At 52.3% G+C, this 16,643-nt stretch overlaps 4 protein-coding genes across 4 annotated transcripts; 2 read left to right on the plus strand and 2 right to left on the minus strand.

Annotated features, from left to right (window-relative positions):
• Positions 1 to 549: 549 nt before the first annotated feature.
• Positions 550 to 2,138, plus strand: COL26b_007089 (uncharacterized protein; the record flags this gene model as incomplete). The annotated part of the gene is made up of 2 exons (XM_053179894.1): positions 550 to 1,103; positions 1,154 to 2,138. 2 exons carry the CDS (start codon positions 550 to 552, stop codon positions 2,136 to 2,138), a joined length of 1,539 nt encoding a protein of 512 aa, XP_053036102.1.
• A 7,321-nt stretch (positions 2,139 to 9,459) lies between these two features.
• Positions 9,460 to 11,212, plus strand: COL26b_007090 (uncharacterized protein; the record flags this gene model as incomplete). The annotated part of the gene is made up of 5 exons (XM_053179895.1): positions 9,460 to 9,533; positions 9,586 to 9,866; positions 9,963 to 10,289; positions 10,343 to 10,557; positions 10,610 to 11,212. The coding sequence occupies 5 exons, from the start codon at positions 9,460 to 9,462 to the stop codon at positions 11,210 to 11,212; spliced, it is 1,500 nt and encodes a 499-aa protein (XP_053036103.1).
• Positions 11,213 to 11,449: 237 nt separating this feature from the next.
• Positions 11,450 to 13,222, minus strand: COL26b_007091 (uncharacterized protein; the record flags this gene model as incomplete). The annotated part of the gene is made up of 3 exons (XM_053179896.1): positions 11,450 to 12,770; positions 12,820 to 12,842; positions 12,944 to 13,222. 3 exons carry the CDS (start codon positions 13,220 to 13,222, stop codon positions 11,450 to 11,452), a joined length of 1,623 nt encoding a protein of 540 aa, XP_053036104.1.
• Positions 13,223 to 15,327: 2,105 nt separating this feature from the next.
• Positions 15,328 to 16,257, minus strand: COL26b_007092 (uncharacterized protein; the record flags this gene model as incomplete). Its single annotated transcript, XM_053179897.1, has 1 exon — positions 15,328 to 16,257. The coding sequence occupies one exon, from the start codon at positions 16,255 to 16,257 to the stop codon at positions 15,328 to 15,330; it is 930 nt and encodes a 309-aa protein (XP_053036105.1).
• Positions 16,258 to 16,643: the final 386 nt, after the last annotated feature.

Raw genomic sequence — 16,643 nt, forward strand, 5'->3', positions numbered from 1 at the left:
ACACCTCCAACAGCATCCCCTCACATCCTCCCGGCGCTTCTCCTCACTCCTTTCCCCCCGACCCCGCATCGTCAGCTCCGACCTCCCCACGCATCCACGAAAGACACTGTCTCCCCCATTGGCCAGCCTGTCTGCAGTACTATCACGCTGTACTGCACCGTTCCATCATGGGAGATGATCGCTCTCGAAACCGTGTTCGAGTCGGTGCCATCCCAGTCATCTTGACCCTCAACATTGGGCCTTCTTTGTCTTGTCCCTAGCTTTCCCCTCGAAACCTCTATCCACCATCCCCATGTCTGATGAACTCTTGGCACCGACTCAATGGATGGTCTGGTGATTCGTCGAGGCCCCCAGCCTTTCAAGCAGGGAGCCAGCGAGCATGCCTCAAAGTATATAGAACGATGGTCTGTCCCCCTCATCTCAACTTACTGAACTCAGTCAACAGTGCCACATCCTCCTCGTCTTTTCTTGTCTCTACAGTCTTCTCTTTCATCCTTCCACATACACAACAGAAAACACAGACTTGAGTAACAGCCAGACATATCAGCCATGTCCAACGCTGAGCCCGCCGACCCCGTCGCCAAGGGTGTCCTCGCTACGGCCAAGCAGTCCTGGAAGGATCTCTTCATCTGGAAGCAGCGCACCGTTGTCGTCGCTCCCGATGGCGAGACCACTACCGAATGGGTCAGCCCTGATCCCATCAAGAACCCCATCAGCTTGATGGCCCAGCTTAGCGCTCGCGACTGGCTGTTCTTCATCTGCGGTTTCTGCGCCTGGACGGCCGATGCCTTTGATTTCCACGCCCTCTCTATCCAGACCACCAAGCTGGCCAAGTACTACGACCGATCAAAGACGGACATCACCACCGCCATCACTCTTACCCTCCTCCTGCGATCCGTCGGCGCTGCCGCCTTCGGACTCGCTGGTGACAAGTGGGGTCGCAAGTGGCCCATGGTCATGAACATGATCATCCTCGGTGTTCTCCAGATCGCCACCATCTACAGCACAACCTTCCAGCAGTTCTTGGCAGTCCGCAGCTTGTTCGGTCTGTTCATGGGAGGTGTCTACGGAAACGCCATTGCTATGGCTCTTGAGCACTGCCCGTAAGTTGAACTTCCCTGATATCCCGAGCATCTCGCTAATAAGCTTGCAGTTCCAACGCTCGTGGTCTCATGTCTGGTATTCTCCAGCAGGGCTACTCCTTCGGCTACGTCCTCGCTGCCTGCGCCAACCTCGGCGTCGGTGGTGGCACCGACACCTGGAAGACCGTCTTCTGGATCGCCGCCGGTATCTCCATCGCCGTCGGTCTCGTTCGCGTCCTCTTTCCCGAGTCCCAACAATTCCTTGAGGCCAAGGCCGCGGGCAAGAAGGATGCCTCTCCTGGCGCCTTCTGGAGGGAGACCAAGAAGATGTTGGCCCAGGAGTGGAAGATGTGCGTCTACTGCATCATCCTCATGACCTGGTTCAACTACTACTCCCACACTTCTCAAGACTCTTACACCACATTCATGATTGCTCAGAAGGAGATGGCCAACGACGGTGCTTCCCGTGCCTCCATTCTCATGAAGGCTGGTGCTTGCGTCGGCGGTACCATCATCGGTTACCTGTCCCAGTTCTTCGGTCGTCGCCGCGCCATCATCGTCTCGGCTCTCATCTCCGCTTGCCTCATTCCCGCCTGGATTCTCCCCATTGGCGAGCGCAGCCTCAGCGCCAGCGGTTTCTTCATGCAGTTCTTCGTCCAGGGTGCCTGGGGTGTCATTCCCATCCACCTGAACGAGCTTTCTCCCCCTGCCTTCCGTTCTTCCTTCCCCGGTATCACCTACCAGCTCGGCAACATGATCTCGTCTCCTTCTGCGCAGATCGTCAACGCCATCGCTGAGAGCACCTTCGTCACCGCACCCTCCGGTGACAGGGTCGAGGCCTACGGTCCCGTCATGGGTATTGCCACGGCCATCATCGCCCTCGGCATTGTCTTCACCACCATGTTCGGTCCCGAGCGCCGCGGCCGCAGCTTCGAGCACGCCGTCGCCGGTGTCCAGGGCGAGTTCGAGGAGAAGAAGGTCATTGACGAGCACGACGAGGAGAAGGGCAGCATCCACGCTGACAACGTCGAGAACGTCCGCAAGGAGGAGGCTTAAGTGTCGCTGCCGGGATCGGCGACTGCAAAGCATGTCAAGATATATACAGCATATGATTTTTGGTTTTTTGGAAAACGGCAAGGGAAGGCGACAAGGCCTTCGCCGGCTGGATGCCGCACAATACCCCATGGAACAGCGCGATGAAGTCTGAATGATCTATTTGAACGAATATAAAATTGTTTTGATACCACACATTTTCCCATTTCGCACCTCGTGATTGACATAGCTGATGTTGCACAACACTATTCGAACAAGCTTTCACTGGTCGCGCCGACGCCTTGCCCAGTGCTTGGCATGAAGCTTGGTGATGGTAGCACGAGCACTACAAAGTCTTGACTTTCGGGATCTTAGTCATCGGGCTTCTTGGTGTCTTGGTGGCTCGTCGCGATGCCCACTTTGCCCAGACCTTCAACGCTCTTCTCCACTAGATGCAGGCAACCCCAGTAACCGGCGGTCGGCTACTCGCCGCTGCTCGCCAACTGCGCACGACTCTCATCAACAGTCGGCTTCGCTCGTCTGTTCAACGAAATATTGGCCTTGGCATGCAAACGAAAAATTTTATGGTTTATTAGACCAATTATTTGCAATCATTGGACACTACCCACATCCCGAGGACGCCCTCTAGCCAAAGTTGACAATATCAAAATTGACCACGCCACGCCTACAGGGGTCATCGGTGTGGCGTTTTCCCATGGATCACGGGACATCAAAATTTGACGAGAACGCTTTTACGTAGACGTCGAATTACTCGTAGAAACATCCTATCGAAGCAAGTCATTGCCTCTAGGAGGTTCTACGGAGGGCTCATCGACAAAGAAGTCACACCACCAAAACTGAACACATTACCACTCCCGCGATAATCACCTTACTTTCCCCAGAATGGGGCGGCGTGGGGAATTTGAAACTATTCAATGTCAAAGTTCCCTTGCCCCGAGATCTCCAATCCGGGGCGGGTTTCTTTCATGTATGGAGAAAACCGCCCTGCATGCATTTCAGCAGGTTTTTCTCTCGATCCCAAGACCACGGATGGACCAGACGAGACGCGTCGAACGCGCGGGTCTCTCCCTCTTGAGATAATACTCGTACGATGGGCGGGACGTGTGATGGGGAACGGGAGGCCTGTTTAAGCGCCCAGGCTCAGGGCTGGCGTTGGCGTTCAAATGTTTTTTCAATGGGTCCGGCCAGGTCCACGTCCACGTCCGCCCCGCCGCCGCCGCCGTGCGGTCTTGCCCCGTATCCGTAATGCAAACCTGCGGGGGCGTTAACCCCCATTGAATCCAGACCGCGCGCAAAAAAAGTCCTGTGCTGTGGAGGGAGTGCGGAGGAGATGGGTGCGCGGGGAGAAGACCGCGCTCTTGGTATTTCATCGTGGGGTAAGCAGAAACCTGATGTGAAGAAGGGACGTTCGGACAGAGACCGAACCCGAGGGCTTGGGACTTGGCGATATTTTAATTTGTGGTTCTTGCTCCTCCTCCTCTCCCTCCAAGATTGTCTGTTTCTCATGTTGGCGAAATTTTTTCTTTGTTTACCTAGTTTGGATCTGGACGGCGCAGGGGAGGAGGTGTCGTGAGGAGATTTGGGGTTTGGTGTGGGCCGCGCAGCTGCGAGGAAGATGCCTTCCTTCACGGAATGTTATGAATTTCAGGGGTCTGGGGAGCAGGAATTTGGAGTGCGGCCTTGTGGTCGGTAAACATGTTTCCCGGGTGGGAAGGCATCGTGGTCAAAAGTTGGTCTTGGTTGATCTACCTCACGAATGATTTGAGACGGTGAACGGCGCAGCCACGTCGCCGCTCAAGTCGACTCAAGACCCCAAGTCTTCCTGTTGGACAAGTCCTTGATTCGTGTTCAAGAATTGAGGAGACAAGTAACTTGCACTGGTGTTTTGGTAAGGGTCTGTATGCACAATGCACTATTTCCACCATCCCCCCGCCCCTTGTTGAGGGAAGTAAGCCCTGATGGGGTGCGGCTGGCACCCATGCAACGGGATGGAAGAGCGGGAATGCGGAAGGCAGAGTCGTATCCGTTGAAATCCTTTCCGGCGCATGTTGTGTGTCTTGTCCCTGAAGCCGCTTCCGAGCTCGCCCCCCTCGATGGTCTGACTTTCCCGGCTCCGGACGAGCGGGTGTAGAGAGCGGCTTCCGAGGGTTATGGGCATGATGGTCGCTGTACACACTGACTCTGCATCTGGTTTTGATGTATATGCTGGTGTTCATGGGGTTTTGGGTCGGCTGGTTTGTTTGTTGGAGTTGTTCTGTCTTTGGATGCCGAATGAGAGCAAGATTTAGATTGCTTGCCCTGTATGTTATGCTGAGAAGATTGTGTTTCTATTCGAAGCCATCTTGAACTGATTCCACGACGTTCAACTCAATAACGGCTAGGAATAGCAATTTGATAATTGGCATTGTTGTAACGTTGTGATTGCAAGCTACCCATATCAGTAAACCTCCGCACTCGTGTTTGATGGCTAGACCTGCGACCAAAACGACTTATCCAGTGAGTTTCAACTTCCACAATCGATGCTGTGAAATGTCATCAGCTACATCGGCCACCCTCACTAGCACAGGACACCTGCGACCTGCGGCAAAACCACAGGCCCCAACCAGCTTAAGCTTCGACGGTCCTATATTGCTGATTTTACAAAGAGCGGGATAAAATATCCGTCAAACTTGGGAGTTGAAGGGCCCAGTCATGACGGTAACGGCGTTGCAGGGGTGTGGATGAACATAGGCACTCAAAGCGCTGTCATGGTAGGAACCTGAATGTGGTATTTCGGTTTCCAAGTTTGCATCTAACACTGTACCTCCGGGATTAGTTCTTCCTATATCAATGCTCTATCTCGGCTTTTTCCTTTTGGGCGAAAGGATATTTTTCAAAGCACTGCAAAGCCCACATTCAGATGCGTTTGCAATTTCCTATATTATGTAGTCTCTCCGCTGCTGAAAATCATGTATTGCAAATCACAGAAAGTAAAACCCTCAGCCACCGTACTACAATCAAGCAGCACGACATGAGATTTCTAATTGTATTCCCGACGTGTCCCAACCCACTCGATGCCCATCCGTATCCCCCTACATCTTAGTCTCGGCTCCCGAAAAAGAAACGGATGTGTCCATCCAACGAGCACAAAAGCCGTAAACTCCCGTTGCGGTCTCGAGAAGTAGGCCGATGTAGATTCTGCTCAAGCCCCAGAATATGCGGTGGAGGTTGCATGTCCAGCCTGTTGACGCCGCCGAGTAGAAAGTGCTGATGCCAAATCTCATGATCGCAGCAGAGATGTAATTGTAAGCTCGATCACCCGTCCTTCTTTTGGCCTTAAGTGCAGTGAGACCCAGTAAGGCAAAGTGTTCCATCACTAGAGATAGAATCAGGAGTAGAGTAAAATCTCGCAGGCCTTCAACGGGCACGCAGCTTTGGTGGCCATACACCGTGGCTCCAATGAAAAGCCAGAACACAAACGAGGCTGCCAAGAGGCTCATCTGTGAGCCAGGCTCATTGGTCTTGCGTGAAGCATCGGCAGCTGGCATGGTATTTCGTGGAGAGACGTGGCTTATTTTTTCGGTAGACAGTTGAAAAGGTGTAGCAGAGAAGATGCCCGAGCGAACAGTGCTATGATAAGACGACGAACCAAAAATGCCGGTGTGTGTGTGTGTGTGTGTGTGTGTTGTAAGAAGGTGGGTTTCTCATGGATAGCGTTATATAAACTTTATCTAGAAGCCAGGCAGGCATTAGCTGCTATTGCGAACCGGCCCAAGAGCCTTCGGGAAGATTTCAGCAACTCTTTACGAGGGGTTAAGCATTAGTAGACAAAAGAACCGGTTCAGAGAGAGTCAAGCTTGGTTGTTCTATAAAGCGAACCAACAGGATGCTTGGCAGGCGGGTATTGGGTTGTCTAGTGAGCAAGATGAAACAGCCGGCATTTGTCAAGATGATTTGATAGAAAGCCGCAGAAGAGGCACATCACAATTTCATTCCTTCACGTAGGCCATGAAAGAAATTCACAAAACAAAGACCTGGATCCTTTCCTGGTCTTGATCTCTAATGAGCTGAAGATATCCACTGAAGATACCAGGCAAGGAAATTGATAGATGCACGGAAGTCAAAAGCTTGAAGAAACGATCATTTGCAAAGGACATGAAACCTTTCAGAACATGATGCAAGATAGGCCGCCATACTCAAGACTGAAGTGATGAGAACAAGGCTTTGCTATCCAGGCGGGTAGGATAATAGAATAGTGGTATCGACAGTTTTGAAAATCGAGATATAATATCAATAACGACGATGAAAATACTAAAATGAAGACAACAGCGACTGTAAAAAAGATAAACACAACGACACCAAAACCAATAATAACACTTACATAGTCACTATCTTATATATCTTGGTGGGGGCTATGAGTAACAGTCCGCCCGGATAGCAAAATCTTAGAAAAATTGCTGTTGCTGTTTGATCTCACTCCAACTATAGGTTACAGGCACTGCAAACAGCCCAGAATGCTGGCTTCTGCTACGACTCTCTCAGAAGGTTTGCGATCAACCTTAACTCGATGTGCGGCCACACAAGACCATTCCGGTTATTCATGTTCGTGCCAAGTTACATCGACGCTTTCAAGCTTTATGAATGGCATGGCGATTCCGACAACCAATCCACTGAAGAGCAAAGCAGGAGTACCGACCGAGACGACATGGCGCGTCTTTGTAGCTGAACTTCCAACGCTCGTCGTGTATTACCGGGAAATTTGAGGTTGTTCAGCTCGTAAGATTGCATAGATTGGGCGGTAGGGCATCTTGCGTGGCATTGAACAGTGCCCGCGCGTAATTGAAAATTCAGGAGAGGCATCGGACGTTCCGATCCATCTGTATGATCATCTCATGATGCATGATGACCTTTCAAATTGCAGTTTATACGGAAGCTTTTTGGCAGAGCCGCAATGATACGTGCGAGGTTGAAAATTCTCTGAACGCCTCATCAGGATAGAGGGCCTCCCAGGAGCCTCGCAAGAAACGTCTGAAATCGCGGAAGCACTGACCGTGCTGCGGCAGCCGCCAAAGTGGCTCGGATCAGTTTATGAGCTTGACAGTCTTGCTGAGATGTAGGTATTAATGGGATGCTAACGTCTGATGTTGGAAGTATTGGTGGCCTTGTTTAATTGGAGATGCTAACCCCTAAGCCGAACACCGGATTGGTTGAGATTTGCGGCATAGCCCACTAAGGATATGACCGAAGGGTAGCATTGAGTGAGCAAATGATCTCATCAAGAGCTTTCCGACGCTAACATGGCGTTCGAGTAGCAGAAATAAGCTTATGGGGTAGCCATCGGCCTGCAAGTATTGATGTCCAACATGCAGCGGGGACTGACGGGAGTTTATGCCGGTGGGATTCTATCATATCAAGAAAGGGAAAATAAAATATTCCTGATATTAGAGAACATGATCAACTTGAGGCGTGTTATACCCCTAATCTCGACTGCAATAGGGCCGCCTGACTGGAAGCCCCCTCGGGTTCCCAGAGATGAGGGGCATCTGTTGGCTCGCTCGGCAGTCATTCAGAACTCGAAGGCACTCACAACCAAGCCCAATATCACTAATCGTGTGGTATTACCCAGATGTCTTGGCCCATGCTACAATGTCTTCCCATCTGACGGGATGGTAGCACGGTCTATCTTTAGGGGGGGATGCATACACGAACACGCGCGAGCAACGAGTCGAGACCAGAGATCTAAGTTTCTTTATCTTCCAACCACAGATCGATCCGAAGGGTTAGGTGACTACGGGGTATTGCTGTCTAAGAACAAGCTTTGATGCTGTCAGCTGCCGATGCCTGACTTTATTCAGAACCTTGACCAAATTGGAAGACAACGTTGCATAGCCCACCCTGTCATTGCTTCGACTAATTAACCTCCGAGAACACGGTATAGCCGTCTCAACCCCTATGATGCAGTCGCTTTCCTCGACCCCTCCAAGAGCTCAAATGTCCGGCTGCTAGAATATTTCCATCGTTACGACCGAGAAGGATCCGAACGGCTCGCTTCGAACCCGACCCGGCCGAGTAGTTCTCACCTTATCAAGCTCTTTTGAGATAATGAGAAGTAGTAATTGCTGACAAGTGCCGCGCAACGGCGTGCTTATTAGTCTCGCAAAGGCCCCATCTCGCGGAGTTTAGAAGTGCACTGCGGTCGGTGGCATGCGACGCTAACGATGCACGGAAGCGGGATACCGCAGTAGGTCTTAGATCGAGGCGTAAGCGGCCAATCCCGAGGTATCTGCGAACCACCGGCCCGCTGCGGCCATCAAAAGGACGTGAATCAATGTCATCACACACCCCTTAGCTCCCCAGCCTCGAGGCTTAAATTGTTATGCATGAATAATCAGGTTCCTAATGCAGGGTTGTACAGGACAAATTGTTCAGACGAGGAAACGGCGAACGGACCAATTCTTCAAGAGACGTCTGGGTGACTTCACCTCCCCCCAACTCAGAACTGCCGCGTTCGGCAATAGGGGGCTGGTGCAACGTGGGGTGTTCCCGTCATCAGACGGACAACCAAGACGCCACCCGATTCCATCTTATTTTTAACCTTTAGCCCATCAGCTCTATCCCCGTAGAGGGCTGAATATGTAGGACGGGGCGAAGGGGGGGGACTCAAAGACAGTAACCATGCCGAAAGCTCCGCAAAACCTCCAGAAAGGCGGTGATTATGGACACTGCTCAATTGCGCTATTTTGCAGGCTTTCGCGGGGTTGTGAGTAATCCATGATGTCTCACTGGTTTGTGTGATTTGACCGAGGACCTTTCGTAGTACATCCACTTCGCGTAAATCGCCAGTGCCGACACAACCGGACGTGGGTCCTCTTCTTGACCGTCTCAACGCTCGCGAAGGGCGAATAACGCGTCATCGCAGAGACCACACGTGCGCCCAAGCTTCTAGACCTGGACTATTCAGGACATATTACTCTGCTTTTTTGGCACGCGGAGGTCCCGTATCACCCACATCTAGCCGTCCCGTTGCGGGCAAGACGGAGTCTCTAGCTGCACCCTGATAAACTTCATCCCGGCTGATGACATGGACTAATTGAGGGGTGGTAAGAGGGGGTTTAATCGGAGAACGGCATTGAAGAACGGGAGGCTGTCTTTGCCTTCACCGTTGTTGACGGGATGAAGGTTCATCTGGTTCAAGTTGTGAGTATAAGAAGTCGTCGGTCTCCAAGGTGTCATAGATCCAACCTCATCATCCAGTTCCAACTCACCGATGAGCAAGACACCCAATCGCCAGTCTTGGAATTATTGAGCCCCTAGAGTTCATCGTCTTCAGTCAGATTCAAGCATCATGATCAGCCACGCAGCTTTCCTCCTGGGACTTCTTGGGGCTTTGCCCATGGGATATGCGGTCCCCATGCCTCAGTAAGTTTCCCCATCGCCGTTCATCCGTCTCCGCCTCGACTAACAACCTCAGAATGGGCGATTATGGAGAAAACGACGGGCCGGTGGGAGGAATCAGCCCACCCATTCCCACAGTCACAAGCCCTACCGGAAACCTGAGGGGCGATTCGAGCCTTCTCGGAGGCAATGCCCCGCGGCCCGACCCAGACCAGTCCGACTCGGCAATCGTCAACGACCTCCAGCTCGTCCCGGGCCAGAAGGCAGACGGCAAACTCGGCCTGTACCTCAACTTCGATGGCGTCGACGTCCCGCAACCCATCCGCGGGGAACTAGGATCCCCGGATCCCGGCCCAAGTACGTAGCATCCCCGGCGGCTCCGGCGGGGTTGATGATCTGCACCTAGCCCGTAACGAGTCGACGGCCAGCCCCCGCTAACCATCGATTGCGCAGGAACGTATGCGTACGAAAAGCTTAACCCCGATCTGTTTGCCCCTCCCGGCACCGACAAGGGCGACGTCAAGAACGCCATGTGGCCCCTGGGTCTCTCGCATAACCGGCTCGGCAGCCAAGACGGAGCCGGCTGGGCGCGTCAGCAGAATTCTGATGTGCTCCCCGTTGCGTCGGCGATGGCCGGCGTGGACATGAAGCTGCAGCCCAACGCTTATCGCGAGTTGCACTGGCACACGTCAGCTGAGTGGGCTCTTGTGCTCAAGGGATGCTGCCGCATTGCCGCCATGAATGAGGATGGCAAGAGTATCGTGGACGATATCTGCGCCGGTATGATGAAGACCTTTTCACTAGTAACATGGGCATTCACTGATCATGAGCAGGTGACGTTTGGTTCTTCCCTGCCGGCGTGCCCCACAGCATTCAAGCCTTCGACCAGGGTGTTGAGTTCCTTCTGGTCTTCGACCAAGGCGACTTCAGCGAAGAGAACACCTTCTTGATGACCGAGTTGATGCTGAGAAACCCCATCTCCGTTCTCTCCAAGAACCTGAAAGCAGATGTCTCCGAGTTCGCCAACATCCCTAAGGATCAGCTCTACGTAAGTCGCAGTATTGCTCGCTACAAACCATGCAGGAACTAACGACATGCAGATTTTCAATGGAACCCCCCCACCTAAGGATATCCAAGAGCAGAACCAGACCTCCTCTGCTGGAGCTCTCACCGGGGACGAGTCCTACACCTACCACTGGTCGCAACAAAAGCCTTTCGAAGTTCCGGGTGGCTCCGTCAAGATCCTCGACCCTCTCACCTTCCCCATCGCGGAGAACTTCTCTGCCGCTCTGGTTGTTGTCCAGCCTGGCGCCATGCGCGAGATCCACTGGCACACCACTAGCGATGAGTGGAACTACTTCCTTCAGGGTTCCGGCCGCATCACCGTCTTCCAGGCCCCTGAGGCTTCCCGCACCTTTGACTTCACTGCTGGCGACGTTGGATACGTGAAGGTCGGCGACAGTCACTACATCGAGAACACCGGTACCGAGGACGTCATCTTCCTTGAAGTCCTCCAGGCCACACGATTCACGGACATCAGCGTTGCTCAGTGGTTGGCCCTGACGCCCAAGCAGGTCGTCAAGGATACTCTTGGCTTCTCGGATGCTCTCATCGACTCATTCCCGAAGGAGAAGGAGTACATCAAGGTCGGCCCGACCAACATGACGGCAGTGGCCAGCAGTGGTAAGAACTTCAAGGCTTAGTTTAGCGAATGGTATCAATTGCTTCTTACTTGATTACCGCACGCATCTCTGTTGCTGTTACTTTCGCGACGATCTGTTAGAATTCCATACCCATTTGAAGAGAATTTGAATTTGCAGGCTTCAAACATGATGTGCTTTATGTGAATTTGGTTGCGCTGAGGTTACGGCTAAAGATAGCTAAGGTGGCCTTTGCCTAATTGATGTTTTGCTCTATGTACTGATTCTCAAGCTTCGGAATTATGCCACTCTTACAAAATACCAGGTCAACTCTTCCATCACTTCCGCCATGTTTCGCCGGCTTCCCGTGGGATACGTGGTCTCCAAATATCCCAGACGGGTCAGAAGCCTTTGCTCGCTGGTTGACTCCTTGGCCACATCTTCCTCGTACATGGTGATTTCTGTCTCCCCCTTCATTTGCTTGAACACCAAGCCAACGTCGATGTGCTTGTCGAGCTTCCAGTAATCGGCGTCATAATGATACCAAACCATGTAGAGCACATTGACCGACTGGCCAACTGGGAACTCCTCGGCACAGTCAGGTCGAAAGTCGTGCACCTCTTCGTCTGAGAACCGGCCAAGCTTGTCCAGTGCGATAGTGTACTTGGTCTCTCCGTTAATACCTGGAGTTGCTGTGACAACCCCTTTCCTCAAATCGCCCTTCATCTCGAGAGTATGATAACGTCGAGCCATCCATGCAGCGAAAGGGAGCGGCTGGTCGAACGCGGTGCCCATTCCCATCTTGATTTCAGGTTTGATCATAAGACTACCACGCATCGGCAGACGGCGGTACATGTCGTTGACAACGCTGCCATTGCGTGTCGAGGCCCACGACCATGTCGGTACCAGCCAAGGCTTCTGTCGCTCCCCCGACGGACCCTTCGGATCTACGTACCATAGCATCTCTGTCTCGAAGAAGTGGTAGAAAAGACCAAAAGATGACCGGAGATGTGTCCATCTTTGGGCCACGGTGGTGATACCGTTGATAGCGAGGAACTTGTCCGAGCTGTAGCTTAGAGATAGCGAGGAGTAGTTGGAGAGAAACTGCCACCAGGTTTTGAGAAAAGGATAATACACGTCTCGGGGTCGGCTGAGATCAGTTGCCACGACCATGTAATCCCCAAACGGATCAGTTCCGTCGTCATTTGGGCCGTCCGGGTGCACACGATACAACTTAGATGGCCCCTTGCCTTCGAGAAAAACCGAAAGATTTGCAGCATGCCCAGGCAGACCTCCTCGGTAAGCTGGATAGCCATCGCTGTCGTAGGCTTCGTCGTCGAACTCAGAGCCTCGGTGATTCTGACCGTCATCCGCGAAGTGAGTTGTGTTGATTTCCATTCCGTGGGTTTCGTCATCAGATGAATCCTCGGCTTCTTCATTGCTGCCTTCATGATCATCGTCTTCAACAGCATCTTCGCTACTGTCAACGTCGATATCATCTCCCTCGTGGTTTGCTCCCTCGAGTTCATCATCTTCCGCGTCTTCTTCACTCTCTTCTTCGTCCTCCACATCTTCCCATGCATTCTCCTCCTTGGGGATAGGACGCGGCAAGCGGAAGTCTCTGAAGAAGGCAAAAATATCCTTGGGATGGGTCGGGGTTTCGTTCGTACCTGGTGCTCGTCGAGCCACCAAGCTTGGTTCCGCAAAGGAAGCATCGCATTCGCGGCATTCCCATGACAGAGAGTCCTCAGAGAATATGAGAGATCGGGGTGAAATCATCCGCTCTTGACATACCCAAGCCCTAGAATCCAAAATACCAGCGCTCTTGAGCTCCGAGTTCTGTATGCTGAGACCGGCCTCACTGTCAAGGCCATCCATCGCAACAATTGTACAGGTTGCATTGTCGTAGATGATAGCCATTCGTCTTGCTTCAGCCTTCCAGTCATCTTTGTCATCTTGGATGATGCATAGTGAATCGATCCAGATGTACGAGAATCCCATGCCGCGCGCAACGTAAATTGCCTCGCGGAAGGTCGGAGGAAGGCTTGACGTGCACATGCCTTTCTCAACCATATCGCCCAAATTTGCTTTCAGCGTGCAGCACGTTTCTTTCAATCCCCATCGGTGACTGAGAGCGACATACTTCGTATGTGGGCTGAGCGACTCGGAAAGTGACAGTCGAACAATGTCTTCCTCCTCACTTGACGGGCTCAGGGGGAACGAAAGGAGTCGAGTTGCGACCAAGCCCTCGCCCTCAAGATCTGAGATTAGGAGGGAGTTATCTGTGCAGAACACAGTACTGTGCCTGGCTGCTTTGCTGCACGACGCGTGATTTGCGGTGCACTCTTCCAGCCATTTCCTGCCTTGTGACATAAATGGCTGTAGCAGTTGCTTGGTCGAGGGAGTTGTGACCGACATTATCAAAGATGGAGCCCGAAAGACGAGGATTGCAAGATACTGAATGAGAATCTATGGTGTTGAATGCGACCGAAGGGATAACGGATCGTGAAGTCGAAGGGCCTGCCCGTGGGAGTTTTATTGAATCCACTGTTCGCCAGTTATTGCCTTTCAGCACAGCTGGGCTGATGGGCAAACTCCATCTGCAAGTTAACGGCGCTAAACATTGATCTAGGCCTTCGGGTGCAGGCAGCGAGATTCTGCCTGCATGGGCGCGTTGGGCTTGCTGACAGGTTGACTTTGGAGGCTGACTGCAAGTGCTTGCAGGCGCTAAACAACAGCCAACTTGGCGCTTAAAGAGGTGATTGAATTGCCTCAAGATTCACCGATGATGCACGGAGATTGCTGGTTTAAGACTCACATTAATGCCACTGGACGATCCATCCCATTTAAGCGCCATCATTGGAGATGTCAAGTCTTGTATTTGGCGAATCTAAGAAGTATGCTGAGTCCTGCATATTTCCACTGGTGTGGCTAACTGGACGTTAGACATCAACAGCCATAAGTCTTGCATGTGCTCGTAGCTCAGTACATCCCCGCAGTAGTACCCTCCAGACGGAGACCGGATTCTGTCTTCAAACAATAAAGGCGTTGCCTTTTTTAGATCCTCATGAAACGTCCCTCCTAGCTTCTCGATGAGCCGGCATCGCTCCTCCATATCCCTCGCGTTTTTGATCCGACCGACCCCGGCCTGCGCCGCAGCAGCAGGCTTCGCCTGCAACACCCACACGCCCCCAGCAGCGGGGTACCCTGCAATCAAAACATCCTCGCGGTATGATTTATCGCCTTCAAACGCTTCGTGAACTGCGAAAGCTTCGTCATTTTTCCAGCACTTCGCACCCAGCACGCGCATGCGCTTGCAGTGAGCATCCTCCAACATCCGGTCGATGGGCCGTAGAGTTGGCTCGAGCCGGTCAAGCTGGAGGAACGCGAGTTCCACTGCGTCGCAATTGCGGAGAACGAGGATCCCGCCGTCGGCGAGTAGACCGATGACTTTTGCGCCTGGATCCCGACCAAAGATTTGCCTGTAATGAATGTAATCCCGATCCAAATACGGGTATGCATCGGCGAATTCGTCTGGTTGCGGCTCTTCTTCTGCGGTCTCATTCATTTCTGTGCGACAAGTATCACAACAGAGAGGTGGTCGTGGAGTTTCGGTTGGGTCTGGGTGTTGATAAGGGTCTAAGTATTGATAAAAGAGGTCTTTGTATTGATGATATATGTGACCAGGCACGAGGAGATACGCAGCTATTGGGGTTGCGATAACTACGTATACAATGACAGTCAACATATCTGCTGTGTTGTGCGATGGGAGGAAATAATCGCAGTTGGTTGTTGCCTACCGTTATGTTCGCATTGAAAAGTCGGTCGGAAAGCTGGAGCCTGGTGACAACGTATTGGAACCCCTGGTAGCCAAGACACCGACCCATCTTCCAACGAAGGCTGGCAGTGTATCTCCAAGGGTGATCAACCAAACCAAAAGTCCGACATCTGCTCAATCATGAAGATGTAGCTGGCAATTCGTGAAGCTCATCGCTTTGTAAGAATGTCAGATCAATAGCAATGCCAAAGAGAAGGAAGGAAGGACACAGCTTCTGGAAATTTGAAATTCGTCACTCATTCTACCAGTATCTAGCGTTCTGGGTGGTATTGATGAGACCGTCATGAAATAAATCATGTCCAGTCTTGGGAGAAAGATGTCGAATCGCAAAGCCAGCCAATTAGTTGGGATAGTCCTTCAGAAGAATACCATAACCCTCAAAAAGAGATGGTCCTCCGGCAGTGACGGCATAAGTATCAGTGCTACCGACGTGTACGCCGTAAAGGTAGCGGTCTCCGTTCTCGTTGATCCAGAAGGGGCCACCAGACTGGCCCCCAGAAGAGTCGGTGTCGGTGACAACCGGAGATCCTCTATCACAACCAGTCGCAGCTGAAGCGGTGATGCCCTCCTGGCGATAGGGGCGTTGTCCACCCTTGTCGCCCGGGTAGCCGTAGTGAAAGAACATCGCGCGGTTCAGCTGAGTATCTGGGTTCACCACTTTGAGCCCTAGCCAGCCGTTGGCCGTTCCAGCCTTCCCCCCGAGAACGAAGATAGCCCAGTCGTAAGCATTGGCGCACCAGCCAGTCTGGCCGTAGTCGGGGCGGAAAACGACGGTAACATCGTAGCCTCCGTACGGCTCGCCTTGGTCATAGGCTGGCTGGAAGCGGGCAGACACACCCTCGCCTGGGATGCAGTGTCGGGCAGTCACCACATGACGAGACCCAATGAGTGCACCACTGCAAAAGACTCCGTTGGAATGCTGGATTCGTCCCATGGCGCGATAAGGGTAGTTCTTGTCGGTCCAAAGGACTCTGTTGTCTACCCCGATGATCGAGCGCTTGGATGCGGGCTCATTAGGCCCAGTGAAAGACGGAGGGAAGTCGTTGATGTTGCTATCTGGAACTCCGGTGATGTTCAGAGTGCGGACTTCTGGGACAATGGCAGAAACCCTGTTCTCTCGAAGGGAGGAGTCGAAGTTGGGGTCATAGCCGATGAGAGGCTTGAACTCGCTCGGGTCTGGGAGCTTGAGGTCCTCAGAGGTTGGTGCGCCGAAGACGCTGGAACCGAGGACCAAGACCGAAACGGCTGTAGACTTGACGGAAGAAAGCATGATGTTTTTGTTCGATGAACTTATCGGATGAGAAGAACTTGCAAGAAAGCCACGTCTGCTCTGAGCTATTCCATTCCGTGCAGTGATAGATGCCCCCGTTTATATGTACTTTGTTTCGACATTGGAAAGCCATCGTTTTTTGGCTCCTCCAGTCTCAATTCTGTCTGTCGTGAAGGTCAAGCTGGTGCCTGGAGATGCATTTCCTGTTGTCGCTCCAACACCTCGAATCCTTCAATGGCACTTAAACTTATTGACAGGAAAGGAGATAGTAAGCGCCAAGCCTGTAAACGATCAGCTTCACAAGGCGAATAGAGAGTCCAGACCCCGAAAAGTTCAAAAGTCGGATGTAGACAGTGAAGGTGAATAGGCATGGATTCCAAAAGGGG

This window comes from Colletotrichum chrysophilum, assembly GCF_026319265.1.
Source record: "Colletotrichum chrysophilum strain AFK26 chromosome Unknown scaffold_56, whole genome shotgun sequence".
NCBI lineage: Eukaryota > Fungi > Ascomycota > Sordariomycetes > Glomerellales > Glomerellaceae > Colletotrichum > Colletotrichum chrysophilum.